The sequence below is a fragment of the Schistocerca cancellata genome, chromosome 4, assembly GCF_023864275.1.
Source record: "Schistocerca cancellata isolate TAMUIC-IGC-003103 chromosome 4, iqSchCanc2.1, whole genome shotgun sequence".
NCBI lineage: Eukaryota > Metazoa > Arthropoda > Insecta > Orthoptera > Acrididae > Schistocerca > Schistocerca cancellata.
The window spans coordinates 653,857,228-653,872,659 of NC_064629.1; the positions used below are offsets into that span (position 1 = coordinate 653,857,228).

Here is a 15,432-nt window from a genome sequence, read left to right on the forward strand (position 1 = left end):
AAAAAAAAAAAAAAAAAAAAAAAAAAAAAAAAAAAAAAAAAAAAAGAGCACTGAAATCAGTATGGAATGAAGAGACAAAACCAGTCCAAACTTGGAGTATAGACTCACTTTTACCTTTCCACTTTCAATAAATAGCTATCCAGATGTGGGTAGCAGTGTTTGGCTGCCAGGAATCTATTCAGTATTTAGTCATATGATAATTTAAATTTTTGAATTGCGACTGAACATTAAAACTACTTCAAGTTCTACCATTCACTTGAAAGTATTTTATATGGATCAGTTAAGTTCCAACCTTCTCTTGCTCCATGAAAGATGGGTTGCCAATAGCTTAATATGGGCAGAAACAGGTATTTAAAGGCTTCTTTAATGGTGTTCATGTGATTATGTAAAATTTAAAATATGTTTGATATACCAAAACATATAAATGAAATATGGAATATATTACTAAAATCCTCCCATATTTATATAACTGCCAACGTCCCATACTTCCAATTCCTCATAAAAGAAAACATGGTCAGTGTTAGGCTATAACATAAAGCATTCTTTATTTAAATCACAAAGTGATCTAATTTCGACCATAGGTCATTTTCAACCAGCTTGATATCACCTACTTCTGCAGGCACTTCTTACTGAACTGTATTCAGTGCATGTATATGGTTCAATAAGAAGTTTCTGGAAAAGAAGGTTATACCAGGTGCTTGAAACTGACTTATGGTCAAAATCAGCTAATCACATGGTTTACATAAATAATGTTTTATGTTACAACCTACTGCAGACCCTGTATTCTTTTATAAAGTATTTACAGGCTGTGGTTTCTCACAGAAACAAAAAGAAATTAGGTTCCAGTTCTGATACAATTTTAGAACATGGAGAAAGGTGAAATAAGCCCACCCGGCTAGCCGCGAGGTCTAATGCGCTGCTTCCCGAGTGGGAAGGAATGCCGGTCCCTGGTACAAATCTGCGCAGCTGATTTGTGTTGAGGTCTGGTGTGCTGGCCTGCCTGTGGATGGTTTTTAAGGCGATTTTCCAACTTCCTTGGCAAATGCGGGCTGGTTCTCCTTATTCCGCCTCAGTTACACTATGTCGGCAATTGCTGCACAAACACTGTCACCACATTTGGGGTTACACTTGTCTGGTATGAGACGTTACCAGGGGGGGTCCACTGCGGGCCAAACCATACAATAACCGTGGGTTCGGTGTGGGGCAGCGGTGGGGTGGGTGGACTGCTGTGGCCTGTTGTGGGGTTGTAAACAATGTGGCCATGGCAGGACAAAAAAAGTCTCTACATCATTTCTAGGTCCCTGGTTTAATAAACAATAAATACAAGGTGAAATAAAGTCAAAGTCTTGATAAATGAAATAGTGATGATCAGATAAACTTAAAGATGTTAAATTACTAAAGAAATAAAACACTTACATTTTCTAGGCTTGGCAACAACAGGCTTACTAGCCTGACTAGGAGCACTGGGTCCTGCTGCATTCACTGCTTTCACTCTGAATTCATACTCAACACCTTCTTCTAAGTTATCAGCAGTGCCCTTGCATTCAGGACCTTTGACCTCCCCGGCCTTTGTCCAGCGTGGTGAGCCTTTCTCTCTCTTCTCAATAATGTAGCCTGTGATTGGAGACCCACCATCTGAGGTTGGTGGGGTCCATCTCAGGTCTACATGATCTTTGTCCCAGTCAGTGGGTTCTGGCGCTCCTGGTGCATCGGGTTCATCTGACATTTGGAACAAAATAAATTACTTCTGGATTCCATTTGTAACATACATAATAAGAGTTTTAATAAAGTGAATAAATAATATGAGCCAAATTTTTTCCTCTATGATCGTATTACTGCTATCCATGGAAATTGTAGCAATTCAAATCTTCATTTACTTTGAATTACAAATAATTATGAACAACCAACTTTTATTTGCTTTGAATTGCATGTAATTATGAGCAGCTTAAAATTTAATAATTATCAAGATGTTTCATAGTGTAAAAGTGTCATCAAGTGCATATTTTATACATTTCTCACCATATGGATTCTTGGCAACAATAGCCTGGTCAGCTTCTAATGGTTCTGATTCGCCTTCTGCATTCACAGCCATGACACGGAATTTATATTCTTGTCCAGGCACCAGATTTGCTACTTCCATATTTGGTTCTTTGGATCTACCCACAGGAACCCAACGACCTGAAATTTCATATTATTTCTTTGTAGCACCTAAAAACTCAAGTTCTGAAATAGGAGAGCGTTCATAAAATTCTATATTCGTGTAGAGGATAAGAAAGCGAAAATGGTAGACATTAGTTACTTAAATACAGAAAATATACGTTTCCAAAGGGTATTTCAAAATGGCAGAGAACTGTGAGCTGGAGGAAGGCCCAGAAAAAGATATAAGTGTTAACAATGAAAGAAAAAAGAAATGTGACATCAGGATATGGTTCTGTGTTCCAATAACACAGACAACAATAGTAGCAAGGGGCCTACGAATTTCCATTCATCAAACAAACACCTACATATACATCTAAATCCATACTCTGAAATCCATGGTGAAGTCCATGGCAGAGGGTATGTCCCACTGCACCATTATTAGGGTTTTTTTCCTGTTCCATTCTTGTATGGAGCATGGGAACAATGATTGTTTAAATGCCTCCAGGTTTGCTGTAATTAATTCCATCTTGTCCTCATGATCCCTAAGGGAGGTATACACAGGGGGTTGTAATATATTCCCAGAGTCATCATTGCAAGCTGGTTCTTGGAATTTTCTCAGTAGGCTTCCTCATGATAGTTTATATCTGTCTTCAAGAGTCTGCCAATTCCGTTTCTTCAGCATCTCTATCACACTCTTCCATGGGTCAAACAACCTTGTGACCATTTCTGCCACTGTTCTCTGTATATGTTCAATATCGTCTGTTAGTCCTATTTGGTATGAGCCCCATACACTTGAACAGTATTCTACGTTGAGTCACACGATTGATTTGTAGACTGATTACATTTTCCCAATATTCTATCAATAGACCAAAGTCTGCCACCTGCTTTACCCACAACTGAGTCAACACGATCATTCCATATCATATCCCTATGCAGTGTTACATCTAGGTAATCATGTCCCTACTAAATGTTACATTGAGGTATTTGTATGAGTTGCCTGATGCCAGTTATGACTCACTGATGTTATAGTCATAGGATACAGTATTACTTTTTTTTTTCATTTTGCAAAGTGCAAAATTTTACATTTCTGAACATTTAAAGCAAGTTGCCAATCTTTCCATCACTTTGATAGCTTACCAAGATATGACTCAATATTGATGTAGTTTCTTTCAGACAGTACTGTAATATAGATAACTGCTTCGTCTACAAAAAGTCTGAGGTTACTATTAATATTGTCCATGAGGCCACTAATATACAACATGAACAGCAAGAGTCCCAACACACTTCCCTGGGGTACACCCAAAGGTTTTTCTTCATCTTCCTGAAGTTTCTTCTTCATCTCCCCAGCCAACTTGCTTCCTCCTTACAAAAAAATCTTAAATCCAGTCACAAATTTGCTTGATACCTCATATTGAGAAATATGCATCCTCCTGACTGCCTTGATAAAAGGCTTTCAGCATGTCATGTGAGAAAAGTGCAAGTTGGGTTTCACATGATTGTTTTCAGAATCCATATTGATTGGCATGAAGGGGGTCATTCTGTTCGAGATACCTCATTACATATGAGCTCAGATTTGTTCTAAGAATTTACAATAAATCAGTGTCATGGACACTGGATGGCGTTTTTGTGGATCACTTCTACTACCCTTCTTGTAGATGGGTGTGAACTGTGGTTTCTTCCAACTACTAGGCATTGTTTATTGTTTGAGGGATCTATGATAGATTATAGTTAAAAGAGGGGCTAATTCAACCGCAAACTCATCATAGACTCTGATGTGGATTCCATTGGGCCCTGGGGCTTTGTTCAGTTTTAACAATTTCAGCTGTTTCTCAATGCCACTGTCATTAATATCTGTTTCACTCATGTTTTCAGTGGTATGAGAATTAAATTGGGACAATATTTCTGAGTTTTCCTTTGTAAAGGAACATTTGAAAACAGAGTTTAGCATTTCTGATTTACCTTCGGTACCCTAACTTTCAGTTCCTGTCTTATACATGAGTGATTTAATGCTTACTTTGGTGCCCTTAACAATCATTACATGCAACTTGAATATCCTCAGATTTTGTGAAAGATCATTTGACAATATTCTGATACAGTAATCACTGAATGCCTCAACCATTGCTCTCTTGACTGCCAAATGCATTTCACTCGCATCTCTCTACCTATAGTCCTATGCTTTATATTACACCTATTATGCAGTAGTCTCTGTTTCTTTAGAAATTTCTTTACAGTGACTTTATACCAGGGAGCGTCCCTCCCATCATGGACTTTTCTACTGGGCACATGTCTATCCACAGCATGGTCGACTATTCTTTTAAGCTTGAGCCATAGTGCCCCCCTAGATGCTTCTGTCGTGTTCTAACAGTTTCTGTTTTGTCACTATGACATGACACTACTGATTTTTTTATTTAGTTTACTTAACATATAAATCTTCCTATTTGGTGAAGTTTTCCTCTGTGCTTTGATAATCATTGTTGACAGAACTGCTTACGGTTACTGATACCAGTTTTGTTGTGGACTTCCTCCGCAAAGAAGTCAAGTCTATTTGTTGTCATTAGATCTAATATACTTCCGTCATGAGTAGGTTTTCCAAACTATCTGTTCTAAGTTTTCCAAGATGATCTGCAGTAACATTTCACAGGATATTTTGTCACACCCACTGCTAACAAATCTGTAATCTCACCAACTGATTGTTGGATGATTTAAAGTCACTCTGATGGCTGGGGAAATTGGGCACTAGCAAACTGAGGTTTTCTCTAAAGATTTGTTTACATCAAGAGGCAAGTCTGGCAGTCGACAGAAGTGTCCTATTATAAGCTTATGCCCACCACTGACGCTGAGACTTTCCCAAACAGCCTCAGATGTAGCTTAAATTGCTATCTCATTGGATCTGAGTTTCTTGTCTAATGCAACAAATACACCACCTCCACTTCCCATTAGGCCATCCTTTCGATATATGCTTAACTTTCCCCAAAATTCCCATTGTTATCAACTTCAGGTTTTAACGAGGTTTTTGCACCTAATACTATGTGAGCTACACTGCTTTTCAGGAGCATTTCAATCTCTTGCACTCAGTTGTTAATACTCATCACTTAACTATTAGGATTTTAATACTTTCACATGTGTTGGCATTACTTTTGACATTACACTAATACTTCTAGATCTCCTACAGCTGTTGTTATCTGGACAGGATGGAGTCACCTAGTCTAAAATATCATTGTGTGCACCCCACAAAGTCAGCTACCTGAGTAGCAACTGTTGACGTGTACTGCACCCCTGACCAGTTTGTTGAGACCCTATATTTCTCAACCCTATGGTGCAAGTCCAGAAAATTGCATCCTAGCTTGTCACAGAACATTTGAAGTCTCTGGTTCAATCCTTCCTTTGAACTAAGAAAAAGGGAGCGACAATCAGTTCTGGCTACAATGCTACAAATTGTGAGCTTTGATGAAACTGCATGCACAAATTGGCCTTCTCAACCTTTTCTAACAGTCACTGGAATGATCCAAGTATGACCTTGGAGCCCAGATGAACATGCACCACAATCTGCAGTTGGTTGCACCCTTCCTCAATGGCTGCCAAAATAACCACTTAAACATGTTGAATCAGGTGCTCACACATACACACTGAGTGTGCCGGTAGTCCACCCTGCCTTTGCTGCCATTTCCGTAATGGGTATCAGTATTCACCATTCATTTGAACTGTTGAAAGTTAATAGACTACTATTCTCTTGTGTTTGCCTCTCCTTTACAGAGGACACAGCAGGTTTTCAAACAGGCAAAGCAAGTTCCACTGGCCCAGCTTCAGTTTCATAAAGTTTGACTGTGGTGTTCAGGACATACTGCAGTTCATTAGTACATAATCTGAAATTCCTGAGATATATAGGCACAAATACGGAGTATGCAATGTACTGAATGCATTGGCTGAATATATTTTTCATTCCATTTCTTCTCCAGTTTATAGTAAATGTACCTGTTTCAGTGTCCATTTTCTCAACAACATAATGCTCAATTGGAGATCCACCATCATCTTCTGGAGCATTCCATTTCAGATTGCATCCTTCTTTATGAACATCTGAAATCTTGAGTGGTCCCACTGGCTTGCTTGGTTTGTCTGTATGCAAAAAAAGTAACACACAATAACATAGCTACAATTAAATTTCTAAAAATTTGGCATTAATCCTAAAACAAATACTGACAGTTTTTTCCTCTTACCGAGTACAGTAATCTCCACAGCAGCTTCATCCTTCCCAGAGTTATTTTCAGCCTTGATAAGATACGTTCCAGAGTGCTGTCTTGTGGCAGTCTGAATAAGTAATTTTGTTCTATATTCTTCACTTTCAATAGAAATATCATCTTTTGATTCAAGCCGTGCTTTATTGAGGAACCATGATTTAGATGGTGGTGGTTCACCACTTATTTTTACATCAAAGCGAATCATCTGACCTGCTTTAATAACTGTATCCTTTAATGTGCTGCGGTCAATTCGTGGAGGAGCTGAAATAATTGAATGGAACATTAGCTTACATTAGCCTAATTAATTCAGAAAACTTGCAAATCAGATAGTAATTTAGGAATTACACTATTTAAAGTTAAAGAACATGTTACAATTTAAATTGCACTGACTTGTTAGAGTAAGAAGAAAGAAAGAAAGAATGAAAGAAATAAATTCATAAGGAGTGCCAAAATGGCTTGAGCGATCTTGCAATCTTCCTGTAATGAGAATTGCTCACTCCACATTGGCTCGTGTATTTTGAAGGGCTTACAGTGAGATACTGAAAAATTGTGTGCTGACACAAAAAACAGACAAAACATATAAAAACTGCCACCTTCTTTATGAAACTAAACCACATGAAAAACAGTTTGGGAATTCGTATGCTGTCTACAAGACATGGGGAATTTTCTTTAAATGACAAAATGTCTCAAAAATCAAATTTCTTTCGTCAACAATCAAGGTACTTCTTAAAGACAGTTTTATCACCAAAGTCTCTATTTTTTACTGAAGGAGCTCAGGCGTGATTCAGAACGCTTTCAATATGAGCTATTGAGTGGTTTGAAATCACTTTGCAGGTACCATTCAAATGTTGATTGCTCAAATTTCTTAACTACATAAATCACAAATCTCCACTTTGTCTGTAATGAATAAATGTGACACCATTTACACGTGTGCATTTTGACTACTTCAACAGTGAATTGCATTTCTCTCAGTAGGAAGTATATGTCTCAATGATGAAGCTGTGCTTTGAAATGTACGCCATCGATAAATTTGGATGAAGCTGATCGAAAAAGAAAGCTGAGCATACTACGTTATTTGACATCCATGGTAACTAAAATGAAAATTGGAGATAAGAGCACCATAAAATCAAGAACAAAATGAAACTTATTCAAGTATCATTAATGCTACCCACCTTTTATACATCAGCAATTGCACCTATGAATGCCTAGCCTTAACATACTGTGTTCATGACTATCACGATCAGTGTTAGTTACACTTATTCATAATGTTGTAGACTTACCAAATCTGTCCTTTGCAAGGACGGTGTCACTTGGCTCACTGGGTTTACTCTGACCACCCTTATTAACTGCTCGTACTCTGAACACATATTTCATACCTTCCACCAAGTCTGGCACTTTTGCTTCACACTTGTTCCCAATAACTTCAACTGCTTTTTGCCATTTAGAGCTGTGGGTTCCCAGAAAATAAAATTGTATGACTTTTTACCATTCACACTATTATTCAGGTCCAAAACATAATATTATGTAAAAAAAGGTCAAGGTTACCATTTTATGACTATGAAAATGCTGCTTCATTAAAATCTAGAGGTAGCATATTTTTCACACAAGTAAGTCCTACCTGTATTGATCCTTCTTTTCAATAATGTATGATGTGATTGGAGCTCCTCCATCAGACTTTGGAGGTGCCCATTTAAGATCAGCTTGATGTTTATTCCAATCACGTACTTCTGGTTTACCTGGTTTGTCTGGTTCACCTGAGAAGATCAACACACCATAGCTTTAATCATAAGGTACTGTAACACCAGAATTAAGTTGAGGCAATTAATATCTATGACACTACAACCACATTTTCAATTATGATTATAACACTTAAGAAATTGTGATCAATGGCAATTTGCATGCAAGACAATTATAACACTTGTGTAGTTGCTTCTTTAAAGATTTATTCTTAGAAGCAACTGGAGAGCACGTAATTCAGAAACAGTAGATTAGTTACGAGGGCAGTTCAATAAGTAATGCAACACATTTTTTTTTTCTGAAACAGGGGTTGTTTTATTCAGCATTGAAATACACCAGGTTATTCCCCAATCTTTTAGCTACACAACACTATTTTTCAACGTAATCTCCATTCAATGCTACGGCCTTACGCCACCTTGAAATGAGGGCCTGTATGCCTGCACGGTACCATTCCACTGGTCGATGTCGGAGCCAACGTCGTACTGCATCAATAACTTCATCATCCGCGTAGTGCCTCCCACGGATTGCGTCCTTCATTGGGCCAAACATGTGGAAATCTGACGGTGCGAGATCGGGGCTGTAGTGTGCATGAGGAAGAACAGTCCACTGAAGTTTTGTGAGCTCCTCTCGGGTGCGAAGACTTGTGTGAGGTCTTGCGTTGTCATGAAGAAGGAGAAGTTCATTCAGATTTTTGTGCCTATGAACACGCTGAAGTCGTTTCTTCAATTTCTGAAGAGTAGCACAATACACTTCAGAGTTGATCGTTTGACCATGGGGAAGGACATCGAACAGAATAACCTCTTCAGCGTCCCAGAAGACTGTAACCATGACTTTACCAGCTGAGGGTATGGCTTTAAACTTTTTCTTGGTAGGGGAGTGGGTGTGGCGCCACTCCATTGATTGCTGTTTTGTTTCAGGTTCGAAGTGATGAACCCATGTTTCATCGCCTGTAACAATCTTTGACAAGAAATTGTCACCCTCAGCCACATGACGAGCAAGCAATTCTGCACAGATGGTTCTCCTTTGCTCTTTATGGTGTTCGGTTAGACAACGAGGGACCCAGCGGGAACAAACCTTTGAATATCCCAACTGGTGAACAATTGTGACAGCACTACCAACAGAGATGTCAAGTTGAGCACTGAGTTGTTTGATGGTTTGATGTTTCGATCATCTCGAACGAGTGTGTTCGCACGCTCCGCCATTGCAGGAGTCACAGCTGTGCACGGACGGCCCGCGCGCGGGAGATCAGACAGTCTTGCTTGACTTTGCGGCGATGATGACACACGCTTTGCCCAATGACTCAGTGTGCTTTTGTCCACTGCCAGATCACCGTAGACATTCTGCAAGCGCCTATGAATATCTGAGATGCCCTGGTTTTCCGCCAAAAGAAACTCGATCACTGCCCATTGTTTGCAACGCACATCCGTTACAGACGCCATTTTAACAGCTCCGTACAGCGCTGCCACCTGTCGGAAGTCAATGAAACTATACGAGACGAAGCGGGAATGTTTGAAAATATTCCACAAGAAATTTCCGGTTTTTTCAACCAAAATTGGCCGAGAAAAAAAATATGTTGCATTACTTACTGAACTGCCCTCGTACATTAAATACAGGGAAGAGAAACATTTAGAGAAGTTTTATAAGGACTAATAATAATTTCTATCACTTACAGAACACCATGGGAGGCCAGATAATGTAAAAAACATAGTATTCTACAATAAAATATATTTACTATATGACAACTTAGTCAGTAAATACTTACTGTATGGATTCTTGGCTAATGTTGGTACATCAGTTTCTAGCGGTTCAGATTCTCCTTCAGCATTGACAGCCTTGACTCTGAACTGGTATTCTTTTCCTTCATTTAGCCCAGAAACCTGCAAGAAATATAAATGTATAAATCGCGTGTCTTACATCACAAGTAAAAATGAGTAATATGCTGATTGGTGCCAAACTAAATGTTTCTTAGTACCTTTCTTGCTGGCAAGTTTTTACATTTCATGTACATGGTAACAATCTTTGTAACATTTTTCTGTTAGGGGACACAAGTTTAAAAATGGTATTGTAAAAATCCTGGACATTATTACTGGCCTGCAGACACTTACAGCTGCTTAACATACAATCTTAAATTATGACACATGTAATCACAATATGCTGACAAAAATTGTGAAAAATATTTGGACCAGTTAGATTCATGTATGGTTCTCTTCACCAGCATTCTACTTCTAATGAAACCTATGACTGCCTCTGAATTAACTAAGTTTCTGTGAGCATGTGAAATACAGTAACACAGACAGACTCAATCTTAGATTGTATTTAAATGCTGGAAATAAACTGAAAAATAGATAAATGCACACAAAAATCAAAGTATCTCTACTTATTAAGTGTACACTCTTATTGAAAAGAAACATGTTTACACTTGTTACCTTTGTTAAAAAATCTTTCATTTTTTTACCTCAGCTTCAGGAGTCTTGCTTGTACCAACTGGTACCCAGCGTCCTGTTTCAGTATCCATACGTTCAATAACATAATGGTCAACTGGTTCACCACCATCATCTTCTGGTTTGTCCCACTTAAGTTTGCAGCCTTCTGCAGTAACATCTGATACTTTTAGTGGACCTTTGGGCTTACTAGGTTTACCTGCATGGAAATTATAACATTTTTTACTGTATGGAACAGATCTGGAATCACATTTCAATAACTTAAACTTGCACAAACATCACCAAACAGAATAAATAGTCTGCTAAATGTTATTTATATGACAAACATGTTTCTAGTAGGCATATACAAGATACTCTATCATATTAGGTTCTATGACACATCATAGTCTAAGTGACTCATGCCTATACATATGTACATGTTTTACTTCTGCACATGGTGACTGAGATTATCACTTGACCACAGAGGTCGCCATGTGAAATGCAAGAATATATTTATTAATATGTTATGTAAGTTCTTAACTATCTGATTCAATGTGAGACTTTCACAAGCAAATTCATTAATATAGCTAAATTATTGTTTTAGCTAAGAGTGTGTCTTTTCAAACTTTGTAATCTTCCTTCACTGCCTGCAACCTTTGCAACAAAATTTAGGGGCTATGTTAAAATTTCTTTCTAGGTTTTCTGTTATTTATTTTTATTGTATCCAGCCATATCTCCTGATCAATATAACAGTTAGCAATATAGTCACTTCCTGTGGGTTGCCTTGTTGCTGGACCACTGATGCTTCTCTTCCAGAGGTCACGGGGTCCTGGGTTCGATTCCCGGCGGGGTCAGGGATTTTCACCTGCCTCGAGATGACTGGGTGTTTGTGTTGTCCTCATCATTTCATCATCATCCACGAAAGTGGCGAAATTGGACTGAGCAACGGTTGGGAAATTGTACGGGCGCTGATAACCACGCAGTTGAGCGCCCCACAAACCAAACATCATCATCATCATCTTCCAGAGGTGTGCCAGCTCTCCACTAAGCTGCATGCACACCATCAGTAGTGGCACTGCAATCGTAGACCTATTCCTTCATTCATGGTACCGTGATTACAAGTGCATATCTGTCACCAGCAGGCAGATGGGTTCTGCTCTTGGCTTATGCCAGCTGCACCCACAGCCCATCAATCAGAGACAACTCACACCCCACTCTGGGCTTAATGCTGGCTGCATCCCAGGGCCCATCAGTCAGAGCTGCATCATACCTCGCTGGCCCACACGCGACTGTCAGTAGAGAGCTGCCTCTCATTGGACCCAATGCCTGTTGCTGCCAGCTCATCAATTTCACTGGTGCTGCCTCTCTTTCGAGGTGCAACTGTGCCCTAGCTGCAGCAAGCATCATGCCAGACACCAGGTGCACCTGTGCTGCTGGACACCAGCCGCGACCATGCCATAGCACTACACTGGATTCTTGCAAGGCTCACACTGTTGCCATTAGGACTGGCTGGTCAACACCCAGCCTGCCAGATCCAGAGGAGCATTCTCTGTTGTATTTTTAGATGTCATATACTGTAACATTGCCTTGCTTGTGCAATCAATTATAGTAGATGCTACCTGAGAGCTGTGCAACGACACCAAATTTTATGTATTTATTTTTATTTCTGAGGACAATAACTTGATTTCATTTTCTTGCTTGGGCATTGGCCAACATACACACTAATTATGTCTTTAAAGGAACTCTAATGTTCTAGTTTACTAAATTTACCTTACTTTACTTATAGTAAATGAACTCTTGTGACAAAATTACTTTAGTTTTTTCACTAACATGCTTTTTGTATTTAAAATTTAGTAAATCATAAAAATTGATTTTGATGAGTATGGCATCTTATGACAATTAATTCTATGCTACACAAGATAAATACTAATGCTCCACATGACATCTCAGACATCCTTCTAAGTGAGAAAGTGTTGGATTGCCATAAAGAAGAGTTTGTCATGCACTTATTATTTCAGAAAAATCCTTTATGTCCATGAGATTCACAAGATATACAACAAAAACAAGCCTAATAAATTTGGTTGTGTGTTCGTCACAGGATGGTATTGGCTGTGAGAGCCAAAACTGTAAGAAAAATAACATTTTGCATGGAAAGCAGCAACTATCAAAATGCTGCAGATTGATAAAATGAGTAGAATGATGAACACAGAAAAAACAGATATCAATGTCAACACCAACAAAACTATATCATTATAGCAGGGTCAGTGTTGTTTTCTCTCATGATATATGCTTTATTTAAAATTTTGGTTGTATTGAACCTGAGGAGAGAACTCCTGCAAGGGGAGAAAAAGTGACTCTAATGATTCTTTTAGAAGCTCAGGATACCGTCTGCACATCAAAAGAATGATGCTGCATCGCTCTACAGTGCACTGTAAATGGTGCAGCAACTGGCCACTGATGCAAGTCAACAGTGCAGCAACTTGCAACTGATGCAAGTCATTAGGGCATCATCTCTACAAGATTGCCACATATCTGGATGGTGACAAATAATACTCTACACTAAGTTGTTATCAGCAGATGAGATCAGTGCTCTCTCTTCCCAGAGAAGGAGGGCAATACTGACAAAGATTTGAGTAAGAATGTGAATGAGACATTGGACAATTGAGAAGAACATGGACAGTCTAAGTATCACAAGATTCATTACTTGATTAATATGAATTGTGTGTCATAAGAGTCATCAGGAGCATTTCCTGTGCTGTTTCAGCAAATGTTTGCAATTCCAACTTTGCAGAGTGTAGATGGAGTCAGTCCAAACAAATACCGCTCAATCAGTGTTTTATTTCATGCTCAGTGTTAACAGAAAAACTCTCTTTGTTTCTTGTTACAAACAAAATGTTTTTTAAGTGGAATTTTTGTGCCATTTGATAGAGCAGTCCCAAATTAGTCTTGTGTGATATTTAGTTTAACAGTATGTATTAACAGGACAACATTAACATGGAGAATAGCAGATTCTCCAGCAGTGACCAAGCAGCACTGCTGCATGTTGGTAGCAAACAAACAGTATGGCATGGGTAGGCCTGTAAAATGAAGCAAGTCAGGCAAACATGAAACAGTAAACAAATGTCTGCAAGTATAAGTGCTAGAGAACATATTGTTAAACCAAGCCTAATTTTGGATCACTCTACCAAATAGGCACATAATATTCCACTATAAAAACACTTTTGTTTGTAACAACAAACAAACCAATGTTTTCCGCTGATAGTGGGCATCACCTAAAACAAGTAATCAGTAGTATTTATTTGGATTGACTCCACCCAGACACTGCAAAAATGAAATTTCAATATTTCAATATTTTCTAAGACATCTGATAAAATGCATATATCAGCCACTGATTATATTACTGTCTTTAAGAGGAAAAAACAATTTTGAAATTTAAATCTTTATAGCTATTTTCTGTTGCCTTCAGTATCTTGTACATTGATCTTCAGACCTGAGGACTGAACCAGCCTCTCCTACACCTTCTTGCATATTTGAACTAGCTGTATATTTCCTTCATTTATGTACATAAAGCCTTTAGTTTCAAAAAGTTGAAACTGTATCTACAGCTAACAAAATCCTCTTGGGTTATCAGCTGAGTAACTATATTATCCTGAGGACATTTCAAATAAAATTTCCTGTTTTACTTGAAGATGATAACAGGAAAATTTTTCACCTACTACTTCAAGATGGCACTTTTTCTTGACTGATAAAATGAGAAGATGTCAACAGTGAAATTTGCTGAGAAAATCTCCATTCTTGCTTTCATTGGTGGTTATCTTTGTCATTGACTATGTGCTGATATGTGCTCTTTATTAGTGATGACTTTCTTACCTCTATTGAAAAGCTTCATTAACCAGAATTTATACATCTGGAAAAGAACTCTATATGTTTTAAATGTGCATATGTTGTGTAATACTTACTCAGTACAGAAATTTCAACATCAACAGAATCCACTCCAGAATCATTCTTTGCTGTTACAGTGTAAACTCCAGTATCTGCTCTCTTTACTTTCTGGAGGATGAATGTTGTTTTGTAATCTTCATTTTCAATTTTCAGTCTGTTAAAACAAAACATTGTTTAAAATAAACTAAAATCAAAACTAAAATAGCAAAAATGCCACCAATTAATTTCTCTGGCAATTCTCACTTTCTGAGCAAGCTTCTAATTATAAGAGTGAAATTACATACAGGTTGTAATGAATAGGAGTGCAGATAATTCTACTGTTGACTGAGGATGGTCTACTGAACAACATTATATCAGCATTTACATCATTTGCCGATTAATAATTACACCCGTTACAAGTCATATGTTTTTAGGTTGGATAGTACCTCCAAGTACATGTAGCAAGAGCAAGCATTTAATGCTTATTTTCCCCTGGGTAACAGGTCATGTGTTGAAGTGTGGACACAAACAGCCAAATTCTGTCCACCCAATTAAAATTTACAGTTTCTGTATAATCTGTACTTATTATTAGGGCATTTTTTTCCTGAAGATTTATTTTTAAGTTCTAAATACCCTTCAACTTCAATAGGTAGACCATGTGATGAGAATGAAAGAGGATCAGGTGCTTTAAAGAATAGTCATGGAGAAGTCATTTGGTAAGAGACTAAGAGGAGACCCACCAGTACTTTGGTAAATGAAACTAAAATAATAAGCAACAGGATGGGTGTAAATAGCTGTCAGCAGGTAGCAAAGATAGAACCATTTGGAGGCAACATGTGAGATTGTCATGGAAGCTTTGAGTCCATTATAAGCCTAGAAGAAGAAGAAGAAGAAGAAGAAGAAGAGTAACCCTTGTGTTTCCCAGTTCCCTGAAAGTAGACATAACACTCTGTGTCTCCATTTAATGCCATTTCAATTTT

The 15,432-nt window shown here is 38.1% G+C and overlaps 1 protein-coding gene across 33 annotated transcripts in view; it reads right to left on the minus strand.

Moving 5' to 3' along the window:
- The window catches only part of LOC126183349 (twitchin), a 521,808-nt gene that overhangs the window by 165,269 nt on the left and 341,107 nt on the right, over nt 1–15,432 (minus strand). For all 33 annotated transcript variants that reach the window (XM_049925263.1, XM_049925234.1, XM_049925262.1 and 30 more), the window contains 9 exons: nt 14,491–14,627; nt 10,567–10,751; nt 9,874–9,988; nt 7,993–8,128; nt 7,655–7,821; nt 6,354–6,635; nt 6,112–6,252; nt 2,020–2,178; nt 1,417–1,719 (listed from right to left, as the gene is read on the minus strand). In XM_049925263.1, coding sequence (XP_049781220.1) covers nt 1,417–1,719; nt 2,020–2,178; nt 6,112–6,252; nt 6,354–6,635; nt 7,655–7,821; nt 7,993–8,128; nt 9,874–9,988; nt 10,567–10,751; nt 14,491–14,627 — 1,625 coding nt within the window. The remainder of the gene's footprint in view (nt 1–1,416; nt 1,720–2,019; nt 2,179–6,111; nt 6,253–6,353; nt 6,636–7,654; nt 7,822–7,992; nt 8,129–9,873; nt 9,989–10,566; nt 10,752–14,490; nt 14,628–15,432) is intronic.